This window comes from Gymnoscopelus braueri (assembly GCF_963280865.1).
Source record: "Gymnoscopelus braueri genome assembly, chromosome: 22".
Lineage (NCBI taxonomy): Eukaryota > Metazoa > Chordata > Actinopteri > Myctophiformes > Myctophidae > Gymnoscopelus > Gymnoscopelus braueri.
The window spans coordinates 21,458,124-21,483,396 of record NC_137624.1 but is presented as its reverse complement, the minus strand read 5'-3'; the positions used below and the strand labels follow the sequence as shown (position 1 = coordinate 21,483,396).

Here is a 25,273-nt window from a genome sequence, read left to right as displayed (position 1 = left end):
ACGTTTTACCACCAACCCCTTTGTCCAAGTTGACCAAAAGCATCAACTGGTTCATCTACTCCCGGTGTGTAACTGATTATCATTTGTAGTGAATGGGAAGAATGCAATGTCTGACCTCTGCCATTCAAGTTTTAGCCAGTTTCATGAGGTTTGCGATTTTGATTGTCTAAACTAAATTTATTGATAGATCTAAAATATTTGATACAATAAGAAATGAAAATGGACAAAGCTAACAATACAAAGACCTTATCTATATACCGGTATATAGCACATTGGTTTTTATCCCACGATAGCCTAGGGAGGCCAGGGCCGAGCTCATGCCTCCTTCAATGCATGAGAGCCAACTGACCTTCTTGTCACCTGACAGGGGAGAGTTTCCCTGGTTGGACGTAGCGCGTGGAAGGAACACGTTATTCCAACCAGTTCCAATTTTTGAAAAATCTTGAACATTTATTTATATATACATATATATATATATATATGATTTATTTTATGCCTTTATTATTGATAGGACAGTTGGCTGACAGGAAATGGGGAGAGAGAGATGGGGAGTGACACGCAGCAAAGGCCGTCGGGATCGACACTCGTCAGGCTACATTGTAGCCTACTGTAGGTGGGCTACGCCAGCGGTCCGGGCCTGAATATATACATATTTTTAAAGCGAATATTTTAACTCAAATCTTTGCTTCTGGGGGGTCCCTCCCTGAGACAAAATATTTTGAGATTGGGTTCGGCCGCCAAAAACATGTAATTTTGGGGGTTCTTGACATGAAAAAGTTTGAGCACCACTGATATACTGTAGCAACACAGAAAACTGTTAGAAACCAGATCATAGATTTGATTGGCCAGCTGAACTTTCTCATCTGCATCTTCCAGATCCTTGTAATAGTCCTTTTTTATAACCTCCATCTGCTCCTCTCTCCATTCTGGTTTGTTCTTCTTAGCGTTGACAAAGACATTTTCAGAAAACTGTTAGAAGACATTTATAGAATCGGCCTCAGGTCTTAATGGGTTAACTTGAAAGTGATTTGACCTCATATGTGATCGATCGATCGTATGTATCGTAGGCCTACGTATCGCGTGTACGTATATATATCGTACTTACGTATCGTACGTCTGAAGCAGTGGACAATATCATATCTCTCTCTGAAGCAGGGACTATTTTCACTTTGGTCTGATATCCAGCGTGTCTAGACAGAATACTACTTTGCAGCGCTTTGAGCTTTCTGTCTATTGTCTACCTGTGTGTAGCTGAGGATGGCTGGGTGGCTGGACCACATCACAGGGCTTTGACTGGATGGATTTATTCTCTCATCATAGAAGAGATGCACTGCCTTTCAACTCCCCTCCTCTCCTCTCCTCTTTCCACCTGACTGATATGCACAGACAGGGCAGGAGTGTTATGACTAAAGTTTGCTGATCTCTGACTTGAACGTGTAGATTTTTGAAAAAATGTAAATATTTTTGAAACATTTTAACACAAATGGATGGCAAATGGAGGTCACTGGATGGAAATGGTGGTCCACAGCCAAATGCATATTAATTCTGGGGTCCTTGACATGAAAAAGAGAACCACTGTTGTGTGGTTGGTGTGTTGGTGGTGAGGGGGTGGGGTTGCTGCACGGCTCCAAATTGTGGATTTTGGCCCAGTTAAACCTGACACCTGAAATCCAAGCTGAGCTCTGAGCAGTGGACAGGTGTCTGGTTCCAACTACAACACTGGCCTCAGTAACAGTAGCATGGCACTGATAAAACTTCCCTTGTCTCACTCTTTCCTCTAACCTCCCACCTCCTCCCCAATTGCGTTGGTGCGCGCAAGTGCATGACGTGTGTGTGCGTGCACGTGTTCTGTATGCATGATTTAGTTGTTGAACCCCACGCTACGGCGTGTTGACACACCCAACATGCCGCATCCCGGAAGCTCCACCTCTTCACTCGCGTAGAATGGAAGTGAATGGGACGCGACTGTTTTAGGTTGCGCATGTACGACCGTACACTAAGACTTCATCGTATGTTGGTGTTATGTGGAAAAAATACCCAATCACAACGCATCGCAACACGATGCATCGCACCGCGTTGTGAGCTTACCTATTGCCTATTTATGCGTGTGGCACCGTCATACAACGGACCATAAATGAATCATTATGTGTATTTAAGAAGCAATGGGAATGGAATGAAGAGTATCTTTGAATGAAAACAATGTGCTTCACAACAATCAGAGTTTTGCAGTGTTCTTCATATTGGGAAGGTCTGGGAGCATTTTCGCCTAATAACCCTGAAAGACTTTTACTCCGGCATTACACACCTGGCCTCCATTTCCTCTTCTGACGTAGCTTATAGACATCATATAGATCGCACCATATAGGTCTGTCCCCTGCAGAGGAAGTTCGGTGTCAAGCCAGCAAGAGAGAAATCCTTTGTAAACCTGAAAAAGACGTGTATTTTCATTTGGCGTGCTTGTTACACAGGTGCAAAGGGAGAGGTAATATTTGCTATTATGTTACAGCAACATGCGCAGTCTGTTCACAACGTGTCCATATTTTAATCTTGTTCAAATCATTAGAGATGCCAAAAGCAGTCTGTAATTCATGCATTAACCTGCTGATATTCAGAATCAGAATTCCACATTAATTGCCAGGTAGGCTATGTTTGCACCATACGGTACAAGGAATGTGTCACAGTGAGGTCAGTGCATTGCACTGAATAATGACAGTATTAGTAAGAAATATGTATATGCTTTTATTTGAAAAAAGAAATTGATAGGATGGACAGATTTGATGGATGGATGGATGGATGGATGGATGGATGGATGAAGGTAAAAATAAAGCACACACACGTTATTGTTACTGTATGTACAGTACAGTACTCTCTGATGAAAATATATGTATTTATATTTACTCTACCATAGCTATGAACCAGAGTTTAACAGACCCTTCGAATTTGTTTCACTGCACTGAAACAACATGACTGGCTGGCACTTGTCCCGCCTTCTAATGATCCAGAGGTTGATTGGTTCTGGCACTCGTTCCTCTCTTTAATGATGGCTGTTGATTGGTCACAGGCCCTCTTTGCTTTCAACTCCCCGCCTGGCGAAATAAACAAGCAAGCTATGAGCATCATCAATCATCAAACACAATCATCTCTCTCTCTCTCTTTCTCTCTCTCTCTCTCGCTCTCTGTTTCTGTCTCTCTCTCTCTGTCCTGTTTTCTTTTTTCTTTCCCCTCTGTCTTTAACCACGCTACAGACTGGAGTAATGGCAGTGCCAGTTCATACTGAATTTCTGACTTTATTGTGGTCGTGCTTTTCCATCAGGGTTTATACTAAAGGCAGTCGAATGCAATCTATTAAAAGTTAGTCAGTCAGGGTGAATTATTGCTGGGCTTTAAAAGTGACAGACTACCACCCATTAACAATGGAATAGGATAAGTACTCGGTAAAATGCTCCAACGCTTACACGCATACTGTCAAAGACAAGTCATGTTAATGTTACAGCTGCAGTCAAATACATTTGAGTACGGCCCTGTGACATACATTGTGACACAGGTCGTTGATTGAAGTGTTGCTTTCTATGTGACACTGAAGACATGACTGACTGACTGACAAAATAGACTGACTGACTGACTGACTGACTGACTGACTGACTGACTGACTGATTGAGTAGTACTGGGTACTGGGTAGTAACATACAGGGATTATAGGAACCCCAAAACCAAAAGGAGATTAGGGTCCTTGCTTGGCCCTCCACACTTCGGGTGTGTGCAGGTTGTATGATCTATTAGCGAGCATAAATATAAATGTACATAAATGTATATACGTTTATGTGTGTGTACTAAAAACCTACCATTTTAACAAAGCATTTGGTTAGCTTTTTAAGCCGGTTTAATAACCCTGTCTCTCCTTTTTAAACTTGTTTTAAACATGTTTTAATCCTATTTTAGACTTTTTGATTATCTTGCAAATGGTTTTCTTCATCTGTTTTATTATGTACTGTAGCACTTTGAGCTTTGTTTCAAATGTAAAGTGCAATACAAATAAAATGTATTATTATTATTATTTGTGTGTGTGTGTGTGTGTGTGTGTGCGCGTGCGCGTGTGTGTGTGTCACACCTTATATACTGTATATGTACTGTATGTTAATATATGTATGAATGGTATCATAATAATGGAGAGCTACTGTATCTACAGTGAGTAAAAAGAGGAATATTACTAATTATTCAGGTGATTGCATTGTTATTATACCCAGGTTATTGCATTGTTTCCCTTTGTCAGTTGTATGAATGGGCAAAGGGCCTTCAGAGAAGGCTATTTGATGTTTAGCTTTAAAAGAACGGCAGCGCATGTGACTGAGTGACACCCCCCCCCCCCCTCCCCATCTCTCTGGATGGAAGGAGCTGTGCGATCATTAATTTATCCTTCCCCTCTCTTGCTTTCTCTGAAACCAGAACTAATCCTCCTGCTGCATTATTCACCTAGAGCCAACACTCCCAGCCCTGGCATCAATATTTCAGTGTGGACCAGCCACCTCTGCTGACCCATGGCATTCATTCACCTACTCTACACAGTCAAATCCTCAATGTTCATTTATCCCTTTGTACTGTTTTACGAATGTAACCAAATGGACCCATAAGGGTCTCTGAGTTACAGGGGTTCATCCCCCCAAAACATTTTGGTTAATCAATTACTCACCCCATTTTTTTGGTTTTCCTGATCCAATATTCCATAATTAATTGAAGTAAATACGAGGCCAAGGCAAAACTACATTAAAAATAACTTTGTATAAACTCCAAAACAACTTGGAAACTCTCACAGTGTTGTAATCCAGGGAGGCCTACTTCTGCCCAGCTCTTAAGTGATAGTTTTAAATATAGTATTGCTTGTGTTAACATTGGCCTCCCATTTACTTCAATGAATTAAATATTGTAATATTGGAATACAGGAATGCGACAAAAATAAGAAATAAAATCTCCATGAATTCAAGGCTTCATGGGGTGAGTAATTGATAGGAAAAATCTTTTTGGGGGGTGAACTAATAACCCTTTAAACCTTAAACCCCAGCATCTGTATTGTGGGAAGAGAACTTTAGCAGAAAATAACAGATCTTTCACATTTTCTGCAAAGATATTTAATGTAGAGCAAAAACACAAAGGTCGCTAGTATGGCTACACTCAAGATGTTACGGTGTAGTGGTATGAGACAGACGGACCTGAATGCATGACGGTCAATGTCGGAGCGGTAGATTTTTACAAGCTGGGAGGCAGGAATTTTAGTCTTCTTTGACTGGAGGACTTTATCTGAGGAGATATTTGTCTAGTAGGAATTTAATCTAATATATAGGAGTGAGCTACAGTACAGTATACATTAAGGGACCGTGTTGTCAAGGCCGATTTATCCGAACCGAGCGGTTTATCTGAGCAAAGTGTCTAATGGGAGACGGCATCTAATGCACAGGATCCATTAGGAGTGGTTAATCTACTGTAATAGGAGTCATTTATCCAGGAGGAATGATGGGTCTAATGTGGTACTTGAACCCTAGCGTCTCTATTCTGAGGAAAATTAGCCGAAAATAGCAGATCTACAAGCTCACAACGGCTCGCGCTGCGAGCAAATCAAGTATTAAGTATTGAAGGTTTAAGTGGTTAAATGTCTGAAATGAACAAAAAACATTAATTTACACTCATGATAGTCAATGAAGCTATCTATGAAATCTATGAAAAGGTTGTATCTGCAACACAATTGGATGCAATGTAGTGGGGGGTCCCTGCTTCATGTCTCTCTCAGCTAGGGGGTCCTTGGGCTGAGCCCTGTGCTAGTCACTGAGCCACTGTGCTGCCCTATCAGCTCTTCAATCTACTGTACTACTGTAGTATCATTTTGTAGAGGTACTTTTACTTTACTTTTTTTTACTTTTAGAGGTAGTTTCTCCCCCCCCCCCAAAAATGGACACTTTATACTTCTACTCCACTACATCTCAGAGGCAAATATTGTACTTTCTCCCATTTCATACTTGGGCAATTCGAAAATAGCCGATCTACAAGCTCCCAACGCATCGTATTGCGACGCATTGTGAGCTTGTAGATCTGCTATTTTCGAAAAAGCCTGAAGATCTTTGAAAACATTTAGTACTTTGACTTTGGTACTTAAAGTTTTATTGGCGATCCATTTTCTGTTTTACTCAAGTGAAATTCTTAACTCAGGACTTTTACTCGTAACAGAGCATTTCTACATTGTGGTATTTGCACTTTTACTTCAGTAAAACATCCGAAAACTTTTTCCACCACTGGAATTGTACCACACAGAGACAGTAAATTACTATTCCATGTGTAATGTATGCCAGCTACTGTAGATTTATGAGCTGAGAGGAAGAGTAATGATGAGGAAACCAAACAAGGCAATGCCAGTGGAATACAAATGTTATATGATTTAACATCATTCTGTTGTTGACTGATGAATGTTGTATGAACTATTAGCAGCTATACATGTACATGAATGTACAATATTTAAGTTTATGAATATGTAGATGAGCAATTGGTCCCCAACATTCTTGTGAGAAACAATTATGCTGAAATACCTGTGACGAGGAAAATAAATATTGTTACTGAGTAAAGTGTAACCAACCATCAGATAAGTGAAAATGACACCATTAACCATTTTCAAGCTGGCGCCCCCATCTTGTGCCCCAAAATGTGTTGTAAATTCTACTATAAATGTGCGAAATCTTTGCATGCATAACTGCGTGCATGCGTATGAGTGTGTCTGTAGTTCACGATCTCTAGACCCGTGCTACCAATCACGGTAGCTTGTCCATATATGGGCATATACTGATGACTGAGAAGAAGAGATGTCTAAACACTGTTTAAGCAGCTCTCAGGTCATTATTACACATTGGGTGCCAGAGGTTTATTAAAATATTATACTTTGAGTGCCAGGACTTTTTAAACATTTTGAACCTTTTTCAAGTAGTCACAAAATATTTTCAGTGATCACCGTCCTCACGGTGATCCCCTCATTACACACATACAGGTCTCGTACAATCGGGGGGAAAAAATTTAAAACATTCGGAAATCCATTCCATAGTTGCAGCCAGTTGAAAATAGTTAAATTAACATTGTAAAAAAAAAAAGTGCACAGGAGCCGAGATACAGGTTTTTGAAGTCATAAGTTAACCAGGAGGTGGATTGGAGTCTAAATCTTGTAGGAGTGATTATTCCTGTTGCTGTGAAGAAAAAAAAAAAAAAAATTAAAAAAAAACGTTTTTCAAAAAACGTATATATACGGTTTTGGCACTCAACGTTAGTATGCGCAAAACCGTATATATACGGTTTTGGCACCCAATGTGTTAAGACAATGTTTCAACCACTAAATGTCTTACTGATGTACTGATGACATCAGGTATGAACCGACCGACTGACCGTCTTCAAACTCGGCGTGTGTCGCAGAAGACCCGAGGGAGTGCGGTGCCATCGGCGGTTGGATAGGCGGGTGTCCAGAACCGCTGATCCGACCGATATGTCCATATATAGGCATAAATGGAGATCCTGTTGTCCAGAACTGCCGATCCAACATAAGTATATGACCATGTATGGGCATAACATGGACAAGGACAGAGAGATACAGAGATCTCCATAATATGGAAGGGACACAGGTATTGCATAACTGGGTGGGGCATCCAGTCCCAACTTGCATCGATCCTGAACACTCGGGAATGATGACTTTGCATCATTCCCGAGTGTTGGGCATCAGTCTAGAATTATAAATGAAGTTAGTAACATTTAAGGTATCAATTTAAAAGTAAAAAAAATAAAAATGTATAAAATCCGTAGTTCAGATCTGGTGTTTTCGGGGACATCCAGGGCAATAAATATAACAGCCACCTGATGTGGACAATGCTTATATCCGCTGTAGTGTTTATGTATGTGAGCGTTGTTTGTATGTGATTTGTATGTGAGCGTTGTTTGACTGCACGGGTTATTATGGTATCAGTGATGTTGTTGTATGGATCTGTAAGGCAGATGTCTCAGGAGGGATGTGTCTGTTTCACAGATGCAAGCTTTAGTGTCAGAAAAAAACCCAAAGTGCTGCAGCGCTTTCCTTCGAATGTATAATTAGCTACATTATGACTTCATTTTGAGTCATAATTCTCAACATTGCCCTCAAACTTCTCCTTTTCTGTGTGGTTGTTCGGTTGATGGTGGGAATTAAGTACGTTGCCTTGAACCAAAACAGTTTTTATAAAACTTTTTTTCCCCCCCTGTTGTTGATGATCTCCTATTCTCAAGTCCGCAACGAGTTTTGAGCTTGTAGATCGGTTACTTTCAGCGCACGGCACGGGACAGTTAATGGAGCATAGCTAAATTGGGCGTAATTCATATATAAAACAGAGTCGCACACCAGAAATAACAGATATACACCTCACAGAGCATCGCATCAACAGCGCTTTGTGAGGTTATAGATCGGCTATTTTTCCCACCATTGTACAATTTAGTATGAATCAGGCTTTAGGCATGATCCTCCTCTTTGCTGTAGTGGAACAGAACGTTCCCTTTAATTGATATGATTTCAAATGTCATTGTTATGACAAACTAGCACGGCACCACTTCTCAAACATTAACGATTGTCCAATGACAATGCACTGCTTCATGAACAATGAAATGAAGCCGCTTTTTGGACACACAATATCCTTGGCCCATTAGAAGAGAAAGTACACCACAAAATAGAAGTCACATGAGCAAGTCATACAGTATAATCTTGCGTATGGCCTAGTCAGCATTCTTGAAGATAATGCAACTTCCTTTCAATACCAAAAACCAGTGATCCAGAACTCGAATGGATGATCTACTGCAAGTGTTCAAAAAGTAGGACACCCATTAATTCACCAGAGAAAAAGTGTCAATTGATGACATTTGTACAATTTCAATTACAATTTAATTTCTAATCATTTTTATCCCACGATTTTGTAACCCATTTTTTCACCCAGTGCCAATTGCCTAAGTAATCCTCGCCGCTACTCTCCCTCTGCCAGCCTGGGGAGAGCCCCGAACTGAGCTCATGCCTCCTTCAATGCATGAGGAGTTAGCGGGCCGCTTATCACCTGACAGGGGGGAGTTTCCCCGGTAGGACGCGTGGAAGGAACACGTTATTCCCACCAGTTACTTTCCCCTCCATCAGGCGCCCCGGCTGACCAGGGGGAGGCAGTTTAAGCATTTAGCTCCATTTCGATCCAGAGCGACTTACTGTACAAGTGCAAGTCTCTTACTTGTAACTTTGTTAAAAGTTGTGCAAGAACATCAATACAGTATACTTCCTGGAACTCCTCATTAGAGCATGCAGAGTTCATAGGAAATACCATGGGGTGAATCACAAAACCTCCTTTGAATCTAAACAGTACTTTTATTGTTCCTAAGTGCTTTTCTACTTCATAACATTTGGTGTTCAGGTGAGATGGACGCCACCTTGTCTCCATTCTTGCCTGCTTTTTGAGCTTGTTTAATATACCAGTTTCATTCGACATTGACTTGATTTGTTTTTGTCATTTTGAAGCCCATGTGAGGCTGAGGCTGATGGCAATGTTTTAACAGAGGACTCAAATTATGGTTGAAATCAAAACAACAGGGCTCACATGAATACATTTTGACTGGTTTATTGTTTTGATCGTGTTGCCTTTGTTATATAGCTTATATGTGTATTTAATTCAAACTATAGTGTTTTTAATTATAAAATGTTGATTATGATATATATATTTATATTTATATATTGTATGTATATACAGTATATATGTATATGTATATGTTTATATATATATATAAGAGCCTCTTGTGTTAAAAAAAACAAGCGCAAATGCTAAAATAGAGGTATACGCAAACTATACAAAGTAAGCACATTTATATGAACTGAAACACGAATATAGGGTTAAGATAATGAAATGAGATTTCTAGAAATCTGTGACTGAGAAATAAAGTATCTGGTCTGTCCAATGTGATTGTGAAACATCAAACAAATCTAATGTAATCAAATGTACATTTTGATGCCTGGTATATTGGCAAAGACCATGTAATAGCTACTCAATTGTAATACTAATGATACGTCATTTTATATAACAGCATAGATTTCTGTTCAGATCTCCTCTCATTTCATTACCGTAACCCTATTCTTGTTTCAGTTCATGTGAATGTGGTTACTTTGTAAAGTTTGAGGATATACCTCGTTATAAAATGAGGTAATATTGGAGGGAAAATATTATCAAGCAATGCTATTGCTACTGTATGCTTGTGCGAGGAGAATGAATGCAACTGTATGACACTTACAAGCTTGACCGTAACAGTAGAGTATCTGTAAGTTAGCTTATCGTAAGTCCTCTTTGTTGTCTGTAAGTGCTTTAATGTGTCTGTAATTACACTTAACTGCCAGGGCCATTTCAACAGCACTGGTTTAAAGACCATAATGCGTTTCAACCCATGGGCTCAACCGCAATGAAACAATTAGAACCAGTGAGCTCAACTGCTGGTCCCTAATGGTATTCTCGTAGGTCTGAGCAATCAAGAATCAGAAGCGGATTTATACTCCGGCGCACAGCGGTGTCGTGCGCCAAAAACAGCAGACCTACAAGCTCACAACGTGTCACATCTTGACACGTTGTGAGCTTGTAGATCTGCTATTTTCCCGCACGTGACACGCACGTCGTTGCGGCAAAGTATAAATCAGGCTTATTATCCTACGCATGACGAACGCAGGGCGGTGTGTGGGGGCTGGTGGGTCTACAAAAAGCAGATTTTGGTACATACCCAGATAGCCTCACATATTTGCTGATCGAGAATCAGAGCTATTTGTTTTGGAATGAATGAGGCTTTTTTTTTTTGGTTGCCGATCGTGGATCGGCACTTTCGGTCCACCCTGTGGAACTTCATAAATTTGTCCACACATTGCAGTGTACAGTTAAAAGCCAAAACCACCAGACAACAAGACTGACTCATTTCTTCCCAATAAATGGAAAAATGGCTATTGAGGAATGTGTCCCACATCCCCCCCAAAAAAAGAATTCGTCATTATGGAGATATTGTACTGATACTGTGATAAGAGTGGCATTGATGAAATTACAGAATTGTTAAAAATCAGGACACTGAAATATATTATATAAGAAATAAATACAATTTTCCATTGAAAATGAAATCAAAACAGGTGCTATTTTTATTCTTTATTTTATTTTATTTTTTCAGCTGTGGACAGCATTTGATTGGCATTCTTCTCCAGCGAGGGAAGCCCCTACAGCCTTCCTAAGTAGTTCAAAGCAGAGAGCCGAGTATGTGGTGCATCAAAACATCCAACAAATTGTTTTCTGGTGTGACGAAATATTTTTTTCCCTCACGGACGACTGGCTCCCAACATCTGAGTCTTGTTAGGGCCGTAACACAGAACAACAGGGAGTGGGGAGGTACAGGCAATGGGAGATCAGTCAATAATTGATCAATAAAATTAGTTCAATTGTAATTGATCCTTAACAATATAATATAGGCCGGAGTTAAATCCATCTGTCTCTTTTTCGGTGTTGCTATGGGGCACGGAGCCGTGTGTGTGTGTGTGTGTGTGTGTGTGTGTGTGTGTGTGTGTGTGTGTGTGTGTGTGTGTGTGTGTGTGTGTGTGTGTGTGTGTGTGTGTGTGTGTGTGTGTGTTGTGTGTGTGGTGTGTGTGTGTGTGTGTGTGTGTGTGTGTGTGTGTGTGTGTGTGTGTGTGTGTGTGTGTGTGTGTGTGTGTGGACACATGGGTATGTGTATTGTCATTCTACACCCCTGAATTCAAGCCACAGTGCCACTGACCAGATGTTCTCTCTTGCGCGCACGCACACACTCTTTCGCTCCCCTCTCCTCTCTTAGGTCTTCTCTCCCTCCCCTCTCCATTTATCTGCGTTTCCAGCTCCTCACTCCACTAGATTGCTTTTCTCTCACAAACTAATGTCCTCAAGAGGGTCTGTATTTGTACTCATTTATTTAGCCGTTATCTCCTCAACTCATACTATGCACGCACGCACACGCACGCACGCACGCGCATGCACACACATGCACACACATGCACATGCACAGGCATACAAAACCATTTCCCTAGTGAGATCCAGTTAGTCAGTAATAGACCATTTTTCCAGGATTTCTGTGTGTACACACACACACACACACACACACACACACACACACACACACACACACACACACTGTATGATGTTTAGGTCACTTTTTAATGTGGATGGAGAGGAGAGGAGATATGGCTGTTGTCTGACAATGTGAAAAGGAAATTAAACAATCTGAAACCAGACAGTGGGTCCAGATTCTTGAAAGGTTCAATTTAGCTACACACGGAAGGCCCAACGTTTCAATCCTAAAACAGACGCATGTTTATCTATACATCAAGCCTTCAATGATCTGATCTGACCCATACACATGTCTTTCACAAGGAAAATATACTGTACCTCCTAATTTATATCAATGCTGTCAGGCAGATACCTCGTATCTCTCTTATTATTTGGACTTTTTAACGTTTAACGTTTTTTTTCTGTGTAGAATGCACTTGAAAATGAAAGATATTGCATGAGGCACTTTATTTTATTATGCATTCCTAAAATAACATACTGATGAATTGCCATGAAACATAGCCTTTAAAATACAAATTGAAAGACAGGAAGATGTAAATTGTCTGCACAGTAAAATCCTCAGTGTTCATTTATACATTTTTACTCTGAGAGGGTGCTAATGTAACCTCTCAGACCACTGAGGGTTTCGCTGTGTAGGTGTAAAGGAGCAGTCCGTTTTCTCTGCCTGCTTTCTGACCTGTTCTGCACAACTGGTGGGGTTTGGCTCGGCGAGAGGAGGGGACAGAGCATAAGAGAGAGGGAGGGTGAGAGAGAAAACGGGGTGTGGCTGACCCCCAGCGCCCCACCCATCCACCCACCCTACCCACTCCCCTTCACACTCACACGCATGTATGCGCTCGCGCACGCACGCACGCATCTCTTCAAAGCCAAGTGGTTTTCATAGACGTCCAATTACACTAAGAGATGACATCTGGGGAACTGCAGCAGATAAATAAGGTGAGAGGAGAGACAAGACTCAGTCACCTCAGAGAAACTCCAGATAGCCAGAGATCACTGGAGAGAGAGAGAGAGAGAGAGAGAGAGAGAGAGAGGAGAGAGAGAGAGAGAGAGAGAGAGAGAGAGAGAGAGAGAGAGAGGAGAGAGAGAGAGAGAGAGAGAGAGAGAGAGAGAGAGAGGAGAGAGAGAGAGAGAGAGAGAAGAGGAGAGAAGAGAGAGAAGAGAGAGAGAGAGAGAGAGAGAGAGATGAGAGAGAGAAGAGAGAGAGAGAGAAGAAGAGAGAGAGAGAGAGAGAGAGAGAGAGAGAGAGAGAGGGGGAGGCACAGAGGAGAGGAAGCCACACACAGGAGGATAGAAGAGAGGCAGCACACGGCTGTAGCCCTCAGACTCCCAGAGACACGGACACAGGAGAGATAGAGAGCTCAGCTCTACTGACACACACCACCAGAGAGAGAGAGAGAGAGACACACACACAGGAGAGCTCTTAGTCTCAGTTACACACACAAGTAACTTCAAACCAGCTCTGAAAAAAAAAAAACTCCAGAGAGAAGAAAAGAAAGTAAGAAAGAAAGATAGAAAGGAAAAAAGAAACAAAGAAGGAAAGAAAATCTGGATTATGTGACAACTTTTTTTTCCCTTTTCGTTCTCTGCCTTATGTGGATTTCTTTGGATATTTTATGAGAAGCAGCTTTAGTTCTTCTCTGCTTTTGTTTGCCTGCTTGTTTATTTTTTATTTATTCCTTTGTTTACTGAACAGTTTGGCATCTCTCGCTTGTCCTCTCTCATCCTCCACCTCTACGGACAGCAGCCCATAAATGTTCAGCCAGCGGAGCCACACAGTTGATTAGGAAAACGTGTATGAATGTTACTTGCACTGCGCAGCGGGGCTTGGATGTCAGAGTGTGAAGAGCCACAGCACATGTGTATGTATATGTGTATGTCCTTAGTTTGAGAAGAAGAGCGTGTGTGTGGTTGTCTGCGTGTGCGCGTGTGTGTGTGTGTGTGTGTTTGTGTGTGTGTGTGAGAGAGTGAGTGTTAGGGGAGTGAAGAGCGGTTGACTTGGGAGGAGAAGGAGGAGGGCAGAGGTCTTTGAGGCGAGCCCCCGGTCGTTCCCATTGCGAGGTGATCTGAGTTATGGATGTTGACACATTCCTGTGGCACTGCTGAGGAATAAACAACAGTGGGAAACTGTAGTGGGATCAGCCACAGCGCTGCAGGCTTTCACCAGTATCACCTCCAGCTGCATTGCTCTCAGCTCCCCATAGAGACCAGCACCGTCACCGCCAGGCAAGCTCATCAGCCACGGGGCGCAGGACAGACACCCGACCCATTGGCGCTAACCGCTCCGCCACAGGGACCCCCGCCGGACCCCCGGCTCCGCTGCTACCTGTGGCATCAAAGGTCGCGTCGTCAGCACCCCAGAGGACAGCCATTTCGCGCGTTCGCACGCCTACTACTGCGGTCCCGGCGAGGTGGTGGGTCTCCGGAAGGAGGAGGAGGTGTCCTCGGTCAGTCAGGGGGGGCTTCTCCCGCTCTACACCCCTCTCCCTGCCCCCAGCTCAGCATGCCCCAGCCCCTGAGCCTCTCCACAGCTCTCTCAGCTCCACTACCATGTGTAGATGGACAGTGACACAAGGTGCACCGGTCGCCTGGTCCTCCTCCTGCCTCCGCCGCAGACCTCCCTCGTTCCTCCTCTCCCTCACCTTCCTTCTCCTGCTCGTCCTGGTGCTCGGGCCGTCGCCTTCCTCGTCGTCATCCCCGGCTTCTCCATCATCAGCGTCATCGTCGTCATCATCATCATCACCATCATCGGCGTTGCTTTCAGACTCCGAAAAAGACCACAATGCACCAGGAGGAAACAATCCTCGTTTTCGCGTCCTGCGTTCCTCCTCATCAGCATCATCATCATCATCATCATCGCCTCCGCCACTGCCAGCGGTCTCTTCTGCAAGGTTGCCACGGGCGACCAATGTGTCGTCGCCATCGTCCCCGGCGACAGTCATCGGACGTCACGTGCGGAGCAGCTACAACCATCTCCAGGGAGATGTGCGCCGGAGGAAGCTCTTCTCCTTCCAGAAATTATACCTGCGTATCGACAAGAAAGGAAAGGTCAACGGCACCAAGGGTGAAGACGACCCCTACAGTAAGTCCAGCTCACTTTGCACCTCATCTCTTTGAAGGGTTTATGGTTCATATGTCCCTATAGAACGCCTCTCAGGGAATTCTCTCAACTCTTAACCACTTAAACCCTCTATTTCCAGTAAATCGGACCTGAGTTACAACTTGGACGTTTTTTTCCCCGTCTACACCAAATCTCTTTGCCAACAATAGCCAATCTACAAACTCGTGTTGTAGATCTGCTATTTTCGAATATTCCCCCCAGAATAAGCATGCTGGGATTCAAGTGGTTAACCACTTTCAACCTGCATGCCATCCCTATTTTGGACATGTCACAATAGGCAGTGGTGAGAGGAAACAAATAAGAAAAAAAAACAATATTTCAAACATTTAACAAAAAAGCGAAAATATCACAATGTGATGTTGTAGAGGCTTTGAAAACAGGGCTTAAGTGGTTTAATTGATTGTGATGTCATTTAATCTCCCTTTGCCTTGGCATGCCAACATCCAAGGGAATAGGTGGGTGGCAGGGTAGTATGGTGGTTAGATTGACCAGCCTGTAATCGGGAGCCCCACGTTTAGTCTCCAATGCTGCCATTTTGTGCTGTCAAAATGTTACTGAGCAAAGTTATTGAACCCATAGTGTACTTACTCGCTCGGCGTAAGTTGGTCTCAATAAGAGCATCAGAAAAGTACATGTAAATAAATCCAATATTTGGATCCGCAAATACTTTTCACCTTAAATTAATTCACTGAAGAAACCATAACACATCCAAAACAACCCCAAAAAAAAGCAGTTTAATTACATACATTTTTCCAATACGTCGCCATTCATGATGTTTCATCCAGGCCATCTTTTTTTATAGCACTGTAGAAAAAGACTCTCTAGTGTGCTGACAAATTAATGATCTGTCTCCCATTTTGTTTCCCACTTTATTTGGTGCGTTTCCTGTGGAGTACGATAGTTTCCCTTGAGCAATGAACATTAAAAGAACAATTTTCGTGGCAGGCAGGTGAAGACAGTAGAACTGATAACTGGGCTGTATGCGTTTTGTTCCTTTTCACCATGTGTAGAGGCCTGCATACATGTACTGTATGTCATTTGTAGAAAGTCTGGGACTAGAGTGCGATTAACCCATTCAAACCGGGAACGCATCTGTGTAACCAATTAAACCAGTATTTTTATACTTTGGCTATTCAAAAATAGCAGATCTACAAGCTCATAGCGCGGCTCTCGTGAACATTTGTGCAAATCTTTGAATATATATATGTTTTTTAAAGTGAACATTCTAAACTCTAACTCTAAAATCTTTGCTTCTGGGGGGTCCCTGGAACAACGTATTTTGAGATGGGGGTCCGCGGCCAAATACATATCATTTTGGGGGTCCTTGACATGAAAAATTTTGAGAACCACTGATATATAGCAACATAAGTTTTTTCAAAAAACTGTCATTTATAGAATCCCCAGAAGCAAAGATTTGAGTTTGAAATGTTCGGCTTAAAAAAATATACATTCAAAGATTTGCACAAATTGTCATGATTTTTTTTTTTAAATCAGATCTACAAGCTCATTATGAGCTTGTATATCTGCTATTTTTGAATTGCCAAAGACATCTAAAGTGACAGAGATGCGTTCCCAGATTGAATGGGTTAAGGAGGAGAGTGAGCAAGGTGATGGAGAGGAGAGGAGAGGAGAGGAGAGGAGAGGAATTGGAAATGAACAGAGATTGCACAGAGAACGTCGTGCATCTTTTGGGAAAAACATCAATTTTAAACACATCATCAAACCTGACAGATATACCCAGTACAAGCTGCTATTTTATGTTAGGATTTACTTGTGGTGGCATGTGTAAAGTCCTGTTAAATTAAAGCTGCAATTCGTAACTTTTTTTTAAAGTGACTAAAACGTTGTTCTAACCAATCTGTATGGGAGAGTATGTTAATACAATATAATAACTAATGCAACTGCTTGGTTAGAGGTGGTCCCTGCCCTTCTATTGAGACGTTTAGGTCCTGTGGTTGGGTAGGACCACTACTGGTTGATAAGAGGTATTGCATGAAATTCAAAGGGAAATATTTCGTAGCTCAACAGTTGAGATTTTGCTGCTCAAATGGGGGCGACTTTAAATAGATTAAGGATTTTACTGTGTATGGGGTCGTACAATGATAGATGTAAGGTGACAGCCATGAGACTCCAACATCATTTTGATTTGTGCTTAACAGCTGGACTTGAATGTTTTAATAGTCATTCGTTCAAGAAAGTAAAGCTGTGGGCTACAGTATTTGTATTGCAGGTTTCGTGAAGCAACAAAGCGCACTGTACTGTGCTTTAAACCAGTGGTTCTCAAACATTTCCATGTCAAGGACCCCCAAATTGACATGTATTTGGCCACGGACCCCAATCTAAAAAGATGTGCCGCGTAAGAAAAAAAATGCCTCTACCGTTTTTCTAAATTATTCTAAAATGTTCACAACAAAACGTTGTGTGCTTTCAGCATGCATACTTTCGCTATTTTCGAATAGCCAAAGTATGCATTAAAGTGGTTAAAGTGATTTTGATGCTGCATTATATTACCTCATCTTGCTGGGGGACCCCCCGGAACCCCCACAAGGACCACCGCTTTAAACAAACACAAGTGAAGCAAAGCACAAAAACATTCTTGTCTTTTTCGTTCTACCACCATCATGCATTTTACAGTCTTTAACGCCTGGCAGCTGCCCAAAACAATCCACATTTCACTTCTGGGGTCCAGTAAGCTGATGGGGGGGTTAATACATAGTATTGGAGGGGGACAATAGTTATTAATGGGGGGGGGGGGGGGGGCTTGTATACATAAATTAATAAATATGAAACAGAACACAGTCTATTGAAACCTTCACAGTAAAATTGTCAATGTTAATTTGATTCTGAAAGTGTACAAAACGTAACCAAATGTTACAAATTGATTCATTAACACTGAGGATTTTACAGCATTGAGGAAATCGCTTTTGGCTGACAATGTACGTGTATTTTATAATTACATGTATTTGATGTTAACTTAATGGATTACTTTTCCCTGTTGCTTAACGCTGGCTTTGGAACAGTTTAACTCATGACCTGTTTAAGAGTCAAACAAAGTTAAACATTTTAGCTCACTCAAATGGATCACTGTTTTAACTGTAAATCAAAACATCAACAACAACAACAACAATAACCACAACAACAACAACAACCATGTACTAAATATACTCGTATCTGCCTACAATCAGGTACATTCAGGTTTTTACAAAGACGGCAAACGTTCATTATCAACTATTTTGTCTGGACAGAGAGGGTTTGATGTGTAACCCATGTGTAACCGTGATCACGTTATTTCATCACACAGCTGGGGATACTTTTTATCCCTAGATGCAGTTTCCCACCATTATTTGATGCTTCACATTCACACAGTGATACCAAATTAAATAATTGATGACCATTTTCGTCGTTCTCTTTTCCCCTGCCAGGCGGGTCTGGGGATTCAGTGCTGAGGGCTTCCAGATTACAAGCTCTTTCCTCTAAACCTACATAGTGTAATCCACGGTGTTAATTTAACTCTGCACACAGAGTGTACAAAATGGAACCAAATGGACCCTCGCGGTCACAGGTCCATTTGGTTCCATTTGCACTCTCTCAAGAGTAATACAGGATTGTATGTTTTCAGATAGGGGTCCGTAGCCAAATGCATATTATTAATCCATTAAGACCGGGAACGCATCTGTGTCATTTTAACATTTATTTGGTTATTCAAAAACAGCAGATATACAAGCTCATAGCACGCTACCGAGGACTGCGCTATTTTTTTTGAAAAATCGTGGAAAGTTTGCGCAAATCCTTTTTTAACTCCGATCTGTGCTTCTGGGGGGCCCCTGGAACAACATATTTTGAGATAGGGGTCCGCGGCCAAATACATATAATTGTGGGTGGTCCTTGACATGGAAAAGTTGGAGCACCACTGATATAGCAACATACTGTTAGGATTTAGGGAAAATTTTTTATTTGGCTGGAAATGTATCTCGCGGAGCCCCCCCCCCCCCCCCCAGAAGCAAAGATTTTAGTTAAAAAATGTTCACTTTAAAAAAATATATATATCCAAAGATTTGCACATGTTTTCACGATTTTTCCAAAAAAGCAGATCTACAAGCTCATAGCACGGCACCGATCTGCTATTTTTGAATAGCCAATAAAGAAATCTGAAAATGACCGGTATTAATGGGTTAATTTGGGGGCCCTTGACAGGAAAATCAGCCGTTCTCAACCACTTGGAAACCTCGAAAGTGTCCGCTGGCCCACCCATCTGACCACTTATCGCTCGTGATAAGTGGTCAGATGGGTGGGCCAGCGGCATGCATTTTCAGAACGCGTTTGTTTTAATCATTTTCGAGAAAACTTTATTTATTTTTACACTCTTATTTTTCAAATATTAATGTTATATTACCATTAAAGTTGTAATGTTTTGGCAATAATTTGGGGGCCCACTTACAGTATCCACACGGCCCACCAGTGGGCCCCCGCCCGGCCCCACAGGTTGAGAAACCCCTGTTTGAGACGGTGGGAAGCAACAGCACGTGTCTCGGATCTCGTAACGTCCGTAAAACGGCCTTTATCGCTGTATTCACCTACATACACGTGTCACATGGATCTGGTAACGTTCATAAAGTGGACTTTATCACTTATTCTACGACAGAACGTACACGTGTCATGGTGTGTATCAGCCTGTCCATCTCTGGGGGTCGCACAAGCCGCCTCCTGCTGAAAGAGAACATGGGCACACGCACGCCGACACACACACACACACACACACACACACACACACACACACACACACACATACACACACACGCACACACACACACTCACACTCGTGAGCAAGGAGAGGCCAGTTTTGCACATGGCCTCCATATGGCAAAGCCCATTTTTATTAGGGCTAGGGCCTGTGTGTGTGTGTGTGTGTGTGTGTGTGTGTGTGTGTGTGTGTGTGTGTGTGTGTGTGTGTGTGTGTGTGTGTGTGTGTGTGTGTGTGTGTGTGTGTGTGTGTGTGTGTGTGTGTGTGTGTGTGTGTGTGTGTGTGTGTGTGTGTGTGTGTGTGTGTGTGTGTGTGTGTGTGTGTGTGTGTGCTGTGAGAGCACGTGTGTGTGTATGTTAGAGCACGCGCGCGTGCGCGCGCGTGTCATTCAGACACCAAGGCTCTGCCAGACATGGCTGAAGGAATTTCAATTAGCGTCTCTTCCCCCCTCCCCTTGCCTGCAGCCCTCTCTAACACACACACACACACACACACACACACACACACACACACACACACACACACACACACACACACACACACACACACACACACACACACACACGCACGCACAGATAAACATACACAACTACTCTGAAGTTGAGGCTGCAGTAGCATGTAACATATCACCAAAAAGGTCATGGCTTTAAAGAGATTGTCCAACAGATAAACAGTCCAACTGATAGATCTGACACAGTGCATTCATCTGAAAACCCTCTGAAATAGGAGGTTGTGTGTGATGATGCCAGGCTCTGCAGGTCATATTTCCTCTTTCGCTGTTTCTGAAAATTGTTGAAAGTGAAAGTGGTTGCGTCTGTCTGTTTGTTTCATAAATATTTAACCAATGAAAAGTATTAAACATGAGCTTGTGACAAAAGCTTTTCAATTTCCTGAAAAGTAACAGCTTTGGACACACAAGGTTTCTACCCGACAGCGACGATATATATAGTAGTTATTTCAACAGGCTGTACTGTATCTACCTTCCAGAAATTGCAGATGTTCAACATATTTCAGACTCAACTGCCAGAATTATGAGGGATTGATATCGGTTGATAAAGGGGAGAGATTTGTCTGTCCGCGTACAGCCTTAACCACTTAGCCCTATATACAGTACGTCATTGTACGATGAAAATAGCAGATCTACAAGCTTGTAAATCTGCTATTTTCTCTATTATTTGGGAAATGTATATTTGCCGTGTGTGTGTGTGTGTGTGTGTGTGTGTGTGTGTGTGTGTGTGTGTGTGTGTGTGTGTGTGTGTGTGTGTGTGTGTGTGTGTGTGTGTGTGTGTGTGTGTGTGTGTGTGTGTGTGTGTGTGTGTGTGTGTGTGTGTGTGTGTGTGTGTGTGTGTGTTTGCGTGAGTGCAGGCCAGGGCAATCATAGAAATGAGTTTGCTTATGTTAACACTAATCTGTCACCTCACATTAGTCAGGCTGTGCAGTAAAATGGCCAGAGGTTAAACAAGTTCTTTCCAAAAACAACACAGTGAGATTCCAGTCCTTCAACCAAAGGACATGTATGTTAATGTATCGCATTATTTTTTATTGTATTTGATCTTAGACTATAATCATGACACTTATTTGTCTGGAGACTTCTGTGCATGCGTGACGAGACACACACACACACACACACACACACACACACACACACACACACACACACACACACACACACACACACACACACACACACACACACGCACACACATTCACACACAGAGAGAGAAAGGGTAGACAGAAAGATGGAGAGACAGAAGTGAGAGATTGACAGAAACAGAGGGAAAGAGGGGAGAGAGAGAGAGGCTGCATGCATGTTTGTGAACACTTTTATCAGTTTCCAGTACGTTCTGTGTTTGTTTGTGTTCATGTCTATCTACCGCCACCACACACACCCTCCCCCCTCTCCCTTCTCTCCCCGGCGTATTGTCCTCTTCAATAGCTCACATACAGTGGGTGAAACCTAACCCTGGTCCCCAATGTGTCGCTCCCTTTCACAATCCATCTGCTGCGAGTTGCGCTAAAAGTCTCTGGACTTAGAAATTATGGCCCGAATTCCAACGACAGCTGAACTCTTGTCGGATGTGTCAGATGTGTCAAATTGCAACTATAACAACAAAATAAAGCCCCCCCACACCCCACCGCAAAAAAAGAATCACCATTAGAAACCGTTCTTGACTCCTCCGTAAACTGCAAAGTCCTGCATAAATGTTTACAGAATACTGTCACACACTGTTGTGCTGGACTCGCTATGAAAGTTACAGTTCATCAGTCCTAACTCTTGCATGCCTATTCTGGGCATGTCCTCCTAATGGGTGAACATTTCACAAAAATAGCGGATCTACAGTACAAGCTCACAACGTGTTGCAAGGTGATGCATCGTGAGCTTGTAGATCATGCGTCTACTGGCTGCAGTGTGCGCAAGGCGGTTGGTGCTCATCGGTCGGAGATCAGCCTGTTCAGTATGGATCAGAACTGGGCATTGGTGGAAAGTAGATGTACTCAACTAAGTACATGTACTCAAGTATTGTGCTTGAGAAACTTGTACTCAAGTATTGTGCTTGAGAAACTTGTACTCAAGTATTGTACTTGAGTACGATTTAATGTACTTTTATTTTACTGGAGTATTTCATTTGTATTTATCCTTATATTCATCTTATTTGTCTTTATACTTACTTCTCCAATACATCTCAGAGTGTTCTGGCTTGGATCAATGGAACTAACATTTTTATCGGTATCATAATGAAGCTTCCAAGTTTTTTTAATTTTTATTTACATATCAGTTTGAGCTATTATGTTATATTATCATTCAAATTGAAGTGTTTTGCCAACTATTTGGGGGCCCACTTGCAATACCCTTGCAGCCCACCAGTAGTCCCCAGCCCACAGGTTGAGACGCACTGGTTTCAACCTGTAGCAAAAGTAGCAGATCTGCAAGCTCAAAACGCAGTACTTTTGTGTGACGCTGTAGTATGGCGTATTTTATGCCTTTATTTGACAGAACAGTAGGCTGTAGGCTGGACAGGAAATGGGGAGAGAGATGGGGGGGGGTGACATGCAGCAAAGGTCGTCGGAATCGGGAGTCGAACTCGCGACAACGTTGTCAGGCTGGATTATTAGCCTAGGTGCCCGGACGGTTACGCCAACCGTCCGAGTGCAACTCCCCTCCTGTAAAAAGACCATTGACACAGAGAGTAACTGTAATTACAAACTAAACATAGAGAGACGCACAAACCTGACATAATTTATTTGGCTAATACTGTATTGATAACCTTTTAGATGCAGTTGGCAGTTACTTGTTCAGTGAGAAGGGAAGTTTCCAAATGAGCGTCTTTATGACAGATTTGATTGAGGAGACACCGACGCACCCGAGCCTTTCTAATCATGTTGTCAAAGATCAGGGTAGTACATCACGTGGAGGTCAGGGCCACAGAGAGTGTGTGTGTGTGTGTGTGTGTGTGTGTGTGTGTGTGTGTGTGTGTGTGTGTGTGTGTGCGTGTGCGTGTGTGCGTGTGTGTGTGTGTGTGTGTGTGTGTGTCTGTAGAGAGCATTAAGCCAATGGCCATCTACAATATTTATCCTCTCACTTCATAAAGCTCCATTCGAGGCTGAGCACTCATAGAATTAAAACCCAAATTCTGCACGGCATTATGTGATTAGCATTGATAATGCTGCCAACCAAAAGTCTATACAGAACCCTCCTTGTTTTCTTTCCATGCGTTATGGCATGGACTGTCATATCTTGTTTGCAAACAAACGAGTGAAACAAAGACACAAATAGACATGTGTTTGCAGTTTGCCTGTACCCTTGTGTTTTATGTGGCTCAATTAGGACGGGGTTGTGCCAGCTTCACTAAAATTCGGGTTGTGATTCTTTCTGTGGCCCAAAATCTGCCGCACTCATTTGTTCATGTTGATAAACATTGTGTGAATATTTCACTGCACTCCACTCCAACGTCAATGAAACAAACGAAAGGCCCTTGCACACAGAGTCCGAAGTGTATTTATAAATAAATACAAATATTGGTCCATCAGTTTTTAATGCCTTAGAAAAAAGGAATTGAACTGGGTTCGGTTGAAAAAAATACTATACGTGCAGAATCTCGTCGTATAGCCATTTTGGAGTAAGGAGCGTGCAGTAACTACATTGTTGATCTCAGTCAGGAAGCTTTGTTTATGAGGGTCAATTTTAGATTTTCTTCTTGTCATGCCAAAGTTGGGATGTGTTGGGGGTGGAGTTGGGGTGAGGTGGCAAAGTGAACTGTAGGGAGATAGTGTGAGGTGGCAGGGTGTAGGAAGATGGGGTGAGGTGGCAGGGTGTTCAGTGGGAACAATTTCACAGTAGAAATGGTACAAGTACTTTTTCTTCCTGAAATCTCTGCCATTCTTTCTCGATATATCAGTCTGTCAAGCCTGATTTGTACTTAATCGTACAGCATCGCATATTAGGCATCACTTAGGCATCCTTCATTCTCTTGTCCCCTCTCTCTCTCTCTATCTCTCTCTCTCTCTCTCTCTCTCTCTCTCTCTCTCTCTCTCGCGCCCTCTCGATCTCCGCTCTCTCTCACCCTGTCCTACTCTCTGCTTGACAAGCCTATTAAGAGTTCTCATGGGAAAAGGTAACAGTGTGCGCCATAAAAAGAGAGTTATGAGGAGGCACTGGATGCAGCAGAGGTTAGTGTCAGCATTGCTTTTCATTCTATGTAACACTGACATCTTCATAGACTTTCTTCTCTGGCAGTCATAAATAAAAGCTGTGAGCATATGCCGCTGCTGCTCAAGGCTGTTTAAAATCTACCTAAGATAATAACCATAATATTTGCCACAGACAAGTTTGAAAATCAACATGAGTATTTAACTGTATTTTTGAGAACACACGGCAGAGTTACAGCTCTCTCCTTTTGCACTGTAATCTTTTTCTTTTCAGGTCCACTGGTGTTACTGGTGTGTAACTGGTCACTCCTGACCCAAGGGTGTTTTGATTGACTGGAAAGTTTAACTGTCAGGAAACAATGCTGTTGAGAAGGTCGTCATAAAGTGGTCAGGTTCACCCCAATCTGGGAACCCATTCTGTTACTGAAATTAAAAAGATTATTTTTTCTCCCTTTGTTTTTGTCTCTGGGTGCACCACCTCCTTTTTTGTGTAGAAACAGCAACTCGGTTTGGCTCCTCCCCTTTCTTAGTCCACTTCCTCCCGGGTGCTTCTGTGTTTATTCCTACTAACAACACTACATATTTCGGGCAGTGGTGCTGACAGATTCTGCTGTTAGCAGAATCTGTCTTGAGA

The 25,273-nt window shown here is 42.4% G+C and overlaps 2 protein-coding genes across 2 annotated transcripts in view; both read left to right on the top strand.

The window, feature by feature from the left end:
- The window catches only part of LOC308078664 (ATP synthase subunit e, mitochondrial-like), a 245,969-nt gene that overhangs the window by 2,562 nt on the left and 218,134 nt on the right, over positions 1-25,273 (top strand). The gene's annotated exons all lie outside the window — the stretch shown is intronic.
- LOC308077866 (fibroblast growth factor 10-like) overlaps positions 13,476-25,273 on the top strand; it is a 30,052-nt gene continuing 18,254 nt past the window's right edge. The window contains exon 1 of the mRNA XM_080418837.1: positions 13,476-15,212. Coding sequence (XP_080274963.1) covers positions 14,681-15,212 — 532 coding nt within the window. The 5' untranslated portion in view covers positions 13,476-14,680. The remainder of the gene's footprint in view (positions 15,213-25,273) is intronic.